This window comes from Papaver somniferum, chromosome 3 (assembly GCF_003573695.1).
Source record: "Papaver somniferum cultivar HN1 chromosome 3, ASM357369v1, whole genome shotgun sequence".
NCBI classification, from domain to species: domain Eukaryota; kingdom Viridiplantae; phylum Streptophyta; class Magnoliopsida; order Ranunculales; family Papaveraceae; genus Papaver; species Papaver somniferum.
In genome coordinates this window covers 76,943,906-76,951,147 of record NC_039360.1, presented here as the reverse complement: position 1 = coordinate 76,951,147, position 7,242 = coordinate 76,943,906, and the positions used below count along the sequence as shown (strand labels likewise).

Here is a 7,242-nt window from a genome sequence, read left to right as displayed (position 1 = left end):
GGTGCGGAATGCGGATACTAATATTTCCGCTCAAGACGTCGTACAGTAACCCGGTGAAGACGTCGTGTAGCTGATATTAATTTTGGCACATCCACCGCAATTGGCCTGTCTTGGGCTTGAGCAGGGTCTAGCTAACCAAAATTCCACCCCCTTGGATACAAATCTGTTTCTGACTTCTGCTTCTCCAGAAGTAGAAGTCAGAAGCAGAATTATTTTGCTTCACAAAAAGCTGACTTTTTTGCTTTTAGAAATCTTTCAGAAAAATTATTGCCAAATTGATTTCTGATTTTTCGACTTCCATAAGTCGCAAAACAAAATTCCAAACACCCTATAATATTTCTACTAGTAAAATTCCACCTCTCCCCTTAGGTTAACCATTCCTTTTTATTTTATTTTGTGTGAATCAGGTTTTTTGCCGTGTGGTTCGTCACAAAGAGTGGAATCTTGGGATCACTAGTATATATGTGTTAATTTGATGGCTTAGATTCACTCTTTTCACTTCATTGGGTACAACAATTGGAGTTGTGTGTTAGTTTGATGATTCAGATTCTCTAAGTCAAATGGTTAGGCGCAAAGTGAAATGTTATTTGAGATCTGATTCAAGTTCCCAGCCTGGATCAACATTTTTAACCATGGTTTTTATCTTGAATCTTAAATGATAGATGACTGTAAGAGTTAGCCTTGGACGATTCACAGGGGCGTAAGATTATAGTTTTGATACAATTTTGCTCACAATGACGTCAACTAAACCGCACCATATTCATATATGAAAATAGCAATTGCTATAAAAACCCAAACTCAATCTCATGCAAAGTATATTTTAAATATAAATATTGAATCCATACCTCAGAATTATGTTTGAAAACAATTTCAATTATATAGTTAAAGGAAGTAGACTTGCGAAACTTGTTTGATAATTGAAAATGTGATGCAAGGATTTATCATAGGACCTATTCCAATTAAGGATCTAATCTTGGACTGATCCTCGGGATCTAATCCAGGTCTGATCCCAATAGAGTCTAACAGAACATTGCACTTCCATATGTCTGTCATCTTCGGGTTTCTGAAGACATCGAGGTGTACATGGGTTAAAATAGGAATGTTCAAAAGTGTTGACATAATTATTTGAACATGTGCAAAGCTCTAATATCCTAGTGTTCAATATATTCTTTTGATACTCGGACATGATCCTGAAACCAATTTTTTAGTATCTTTTTAGGTTTGTATATCTCTAGTTAGTTACTATATTAGTAAAATACATGGATGTGTGTTAGCTAATATTAGTTGTCATCTATGAAAGATATTGGTTTAACAGTTGGAATACAGTTGGTATATGTTAATTTCAAAAATAAACATTCATTGCATATCTTAAGGAGGCACTATCTTGTCTTCAACTCAAGCCTTGGTAATAACACTATAAATAGTGAAACTTGCATTCTTAGGCCAAGCATTATGGTGCCCCTTTTCCCTTCCTTATCCCTCATATGTAGGGAAAAACTCAAAAAACCATCCATTATGGTCTCCCATATCCCTACATGTGTAGGGATATCCCTCCTTTTCCCTACTAGGAGGATCACATCTGATCCGCCTTGTAGGGAAGGGAAATCACACGGCTACTCAGCTGCCGTATATTTTTACGCTTTACGGCTACTGAGTAGACGTATGGCAATTGATACAACAACTCAGTATCCGTAGCATTTTACACGGATACTGAGTAGTCGTTTCTGTAAAAATATTTGTTCGACCTTTTTTCGTTTACATCTCTCTCACACCCGATCCTAACCATCCATCATTAATAACGGCTCTATCTTCTCCACCGTCTGATCCCAACGGTCATTTTTTCAAAATCCTTTATAAATATCACTCTAATTCTCACACCAAATCAATTGATTTCTTATTTTTCTTCTTCTTTACATCAATTGATTTCTTATTTTTCTTCTTTTTACTATACTTCTTTGATTTTTTATATTTATCTTCTACTACTCAAGTTTTTATATTTTGTTTCAAAATGGTTAATAATTTTGTTCAACGAGAAGAGATTGATCTTACTGCCGCCTTTATTTATGTGAGTATGGACGAAATTGTGGGTTCGGGACAAAATACCGCTATGTTTTGGATACGTATTCACCAAATTTTTGTCGAACGCAACGACAATCCTAATGGAAGATATTGGGCAGCCTTAAAAACCAAGGTGAAAGCGATAAAAAAAGAAGTCAGAGAATTCTTGTCCATTCTTAACTTTATATATCGGCAAAAAGCGGTGCGAGCCACGAAGATTTGGTGAGTTCTATTATTGTTGTTAAGTTTTTTCATATAGTTGGTGATGTTTTTAATAAACTAAATTTTTCATACATAACTTTTCAGACAAAAGAAGGTCGGGAGCAATTTCAGTTTCAAACAGGACAACCATTCAAGTATGATGCATGTTATGAAATGAGAAAAGGTCCCTGGATTTGATTATGAACTCAGTGTGTCCCAAAATAGTGAGTTGTTTAATAATCATCGTAACTTTGTATCAGTCGAAGATGGTACTGAAGTTCTTCCAAATGGAGAGACTCGTTGGAATTACAAGTATAATGCACGTCTTATAGGAACAAAAAAAGCTAAAATGCAAGCTAGACAGAAGAAGGATCGTGAGCAAGATATATTTAGAGAAGGTGATGAGGGAACATCTTCAGTTAAGATGGAAGAAGATAGGATATATCAACAAAGTGCTAGTATTTTTGGAGTATCTTAAGGAAACACGATCAAGGAAGGAAGAAATGAGAGTGGAACAAGAATCCCAATACCAAACAATTTGGGAGTATACTCAACAACCGAGTTATGAAATGGAAGAACAACTCAATTTTCAAAAGCTTCAACAACATACTAATCAAATGCATCAACAACAAATGCATTTAGATCAAAACAATGCAATAATGTTTATAGAACTTAGTCGGTTAGCTCCCAACGAAAAAAAAAATATTATCGACGCAAGCAAAACGAGATTTTGAAGGGGAATAATATAATCAGCGTTGAATATTCAGACGATGATGATGTAATCCATCTCTAATTGTTTTATCTTTTATTGAGATTAGTTTTATAATTTCTAGTCTAGGTTCAAATTAAAAAGTGTTGTCCTAAATTTCTAGTTAGTATTGTTGTTAACTTAATTTTAAAAGTGTTGTCTAAGTTAATTTAAATTGTTTTTTGAATTAATAAAAGGTTTGAGTGTGTTGTAACCAAACGATTTTCATATTCAAATTAATAACTTCATGATCACCTCTATTGTGTTCTGGTTTAATGTAATACTTGCAATTTTGTAATTAATAATTTTTATAAATTAAACTAATGTTCATTAATAACTTAAAAAAGAAATTACAACAGATCATTCGATTAAAAGCGTGTATCGCTCTGCCCTCGTTTCTTAACATGGTGGACAATAGGTCTGAACACATTAAATGTTATTATTTTTCTTGGTGTAAGATTCAATGATCAATGCCGCTTCGAAATGATAAAACTGCTTTCCTTTCCAAGCTTTATATGCATCTTGTGCAGCGAACCTGTCCCCTTTGTACCTATTGAGAAACTCATTGTACTTGATGCATAATTTCCTAACATGATTTGTCCTTGAACAAATGTAGGATGGTTCATAATCAAAGCGTGGTTTCTTGCCTGTCTGTTTAATGAAAGGACCCCAACCAACATTAATCCAAAATATAGTATGATCGTTAGGATCTTCGGGAAGATCATCCTTGAGAAGGTAAAAGTTTCTAATCCATTCCATCTCTTCTTCAACATTCTTTAACCTTGCCCTCAGTTGGAATTGTTCTTGACCAGCTCGTTCCTTTGCCTTGAGTTTTTCTTCATATTCTTTCGCAGCCGATGATGAATATTTGGTTTCTTTTGTGGAATTTCGTTTGCTTAACACTTCATCCATCACATTAGTTAATTTGGTAGGTTATGAAGACGTTGTTGCATTCGTAGTAGCTTGATCTCCTCTTTTGCATATCTCTTTTTCCATTGCAGCAATTGATTGAGTGGTTCGCTTGCATCTTCTAAGAATCTCTTCGACTGAGTTGGTAGTTGTTGATTGATTTGCCATTGAGACTAGATGTTTAGCTTTGATTTTCACCTCAAAGATTGACACTGCAAAGAAGAATGGGTAGATTGATGTTGCAAAGAAGAATGGGTTATCTTCCTTATATAGAATTTGTTCCCAACGAATATATTTCTTAGAACTCGTGCCCAATGGCTCAGTTTCTTAGAACTCGTGTCCAACGGCTCTATTTCTTAGAACTCGTTCCCAACAACAATATATTTCTTTCTATAAATATAGAACATTTTTTCTAACCAACAACAATCTCAATTCATTATCAAATATAAACCTCAATCATATATTCTAACAGTTCGAGTAGAAATGGAAAACAAATAGTATTTGTGGAAGAAAAAGAGGTTTGTCCATGTTGTTTCATGGATAATCATAGTCTGCTTCAATGCCCATGGCTATATAAAAAATGTCCACAACGAGGTTGCACCGGCACTATGAAGGTAAAATAGTCGATACCGGAGAAGATAAGGTATTTGGAATGTGAGTATGTTAAATGTTCGGGAGAAGCACAATGTTTGGAGGATGCAATGGAATATGCAATCAACAAGAAAAAGTTCACGAACTCTGCAAGAACTTAAAACTAAAAGGAAAGGTGGAGTTTGAATGCACCAAGGGGATTCCCTATGAAACTGAGGGTTGTAATTTCTTTATGGAAATGCACTGGTCAAGTGCAAAGAAAACATATGGAAAACGTTACTGGAACTGCCTTGTCTGTGAAACGGTGGCATGGGCTGAATAAATGTTGTTATGTTTTAGTTTAATCAAGAGTTTGAATATCAATAGATGTAATGTGCTTTTTTATAATTAGTATGTGTTGTTTTAAGAGTTTAAATGTGTTGTCGTGAGGGTTTACAGAGAGATATACCCGCAAAACATATCATTATTTAAATTTTTTACTCTTCATCTGATGATTCACATGATGAATCTTTAAAGGGGAAGGGTTATACTCTGAGAAACTGTTTTTCAAAATCGCATAGAAATTACAAAATCTAAAAGGTTTCCCCTTCTTTTTTTTCATAACTCTCCAAAGAAAATTGCTCCTACAATAAAAGAAAACAATATCAATATATAATTAAATTATTTAACGATTCAGTACACATACACAAAAAATTGTTGGATAGGTGACCGGTAAGTTTCTTACGATTTCCAAAGGTACTGGTCCCCTCCATAGATATAAGGATCTCTATGTCGATACATATACTTTCATGTCTGAAGTGATAACGTTTAACCTTGTTTTCAGATACTTAACCGTTCGTTCATTCGGATTCCCATTATGTATAGTCAAATTTTGCAGCAACTGCTCCAAAAGGTTTGTGTTATTTAGTTTGTCATCTTCTTATTCATTCTCTAGATGAATATCAACCCATAAACTAACTATCAATTCGTATTCCTCCGAAATATACCCACCATAATTAAGAAAGAAAAGTGTTGTAGATAATAACTTGGACAAAAATAAGTGTTTATTTTAGAAGATGGAGAACAAAGTTGGTCGAACTATTGTGTTCATTGGTAAAGAGAATGTGAATCCTTTATACATGGTCAGTATACATATCCACACTCTGTACAAAGAGATTTCACGGATAAGTATACTAATCCATATACTGTACAAAGAGATTTCACGGATATGTATACATATCCATATACTGTACAAGGAGAATTAAATGATTTCACGGATTATTCTAATTGTAAACCATATGCCATCAAATATAAACGTATTCATTTGCATACATAATTGAAGCCCAAAAATAATTTAAAGTTTGTAATACATATGCATGTAACATTGGAAATTTAAAACACAACAGTGAAATACATCACATGCCTCAACATCATCATAATCATACATACCCGCATCATCGTACGCAGCAGCATCGTCATCGTCAGAATCCTCATCATCATCGTCCTCCTCATCGTCATCATCCTCATCATCGTCATAATCCTCCTCATCGTCAGAATCCTCATCGTCATCTTCATCATGTTCGTATTCGTCTCCCACATGTTCGTCTCCATGTACATGTTCAACTGCATGTTCAAAGTCATCTGGGATTTGATCATTGTAATCTCCATAATAATCAAATGTTCCATCCTCGTTTTGACCAGGAACTACTTCTTCTTCTAAGTCTGTATCATCATAATCTCCTTCTAATGATGGAAGTACCACGTATTCCATATCTGAACCCTCCAAACTAGACAAGTTCGTTGCCTGACCTCCTCTACCAGGATGCACAACAATGTGATTGACAAGATCATTTCTTAGTTGTAGGTACATTTCTAGGTTTTTCATAGATGACATAAATACACGACCATTATTGGTAGGTTCCATAATCGGAACAGGAATAACTCTGCCCCAATTTGTATCCCGACGTTCATGCTCTATAATTATGTTGTGTAAAATAAGACAACACTTCATAATTAGGTTCAAGTCATATTGTTGCCAATACTTACATGGTGATCCGACAATTCTGAATTTACCCTGAAGCACGCTCGATATCCTTTTTTTTAGCCATTTGATACTTGTTGAATCTCACATAGTTGGGAATTTCCAATGTCTGACTAATAGCTTGTACAATTGTAGTCAACTTTGGATAGATACCATCGGCTAAGAAATAACCCATATTGTATTGGTGACCATTGATGACATAATTGCATGGAGGTGTTACACCCTTTAACATGTTATCAAAAAGGGGTGAGCGTGCCAACACATTCAAATCGTTGTTTGATCCAGGCATTCAAAAAAAAAGCATGTTAAAACCACAAATCGTATGATGCCACCGCCTCTAATACCAAACTACTCTGTTTATCTTTACCCCGATAAGTTCCTTGTCAAGCTACCGGACAATTCTCGTGGCCATTGCATACAATCAACACTATCAAACATTCCAGGAAAACCTTGTTCCGCATTCTCAGCTAGCAACCTCTGAACATCTTCAGGAGTGGGTTCACGCAAATATCTTTCTCCAAAAGTCATGCAAATAGTGTGGAAATATCTTTTTAGATACATGTATATTTTAGTTGCACCCATACGAGTGTAATCATCAACACTATCAGCTACCGTACTTTTGCATAAACATTTCATCACGACAATTAATTTTATATGCGGAGAATGCCCCATAGTACCGGTTGCATCTGGACGTCGGTGCAATTCTGGATCAACT

At 35.0% G+C, this 7,242-nt stretch overlaps 1 protein-coding gene across 1 annotated transcript; it reads right to left on the bottom strand.

Annotated features, from left to right (window-relative positions):
- Positions 1–3,940: 3,940 nt before the first annotated feature.
- LOC113359648 (phosphopantothenoylcysteine decarboxylase subunit VHS3-like) lies at positions 3,941–6,759 on the bottom strand. The gene is made up of 3 exons (XM_026603242.1): positions 6,560–6,759; positions 5,936–6,429; positions 3,941–4,128 (listed from the first exon to the last, which is right to left on the bottom strand). The coding sequence occupies exons 1-3, from the start codon at positions 6,757–6,759 to the stop codon at positions 3,941–3,943; spliced, it is 882 nt and encodes a 293-aa protein (XP_026459027.1).
- Between the last annotated feature and the right edge of the window lie 483 nt (positions 6,760–7,242).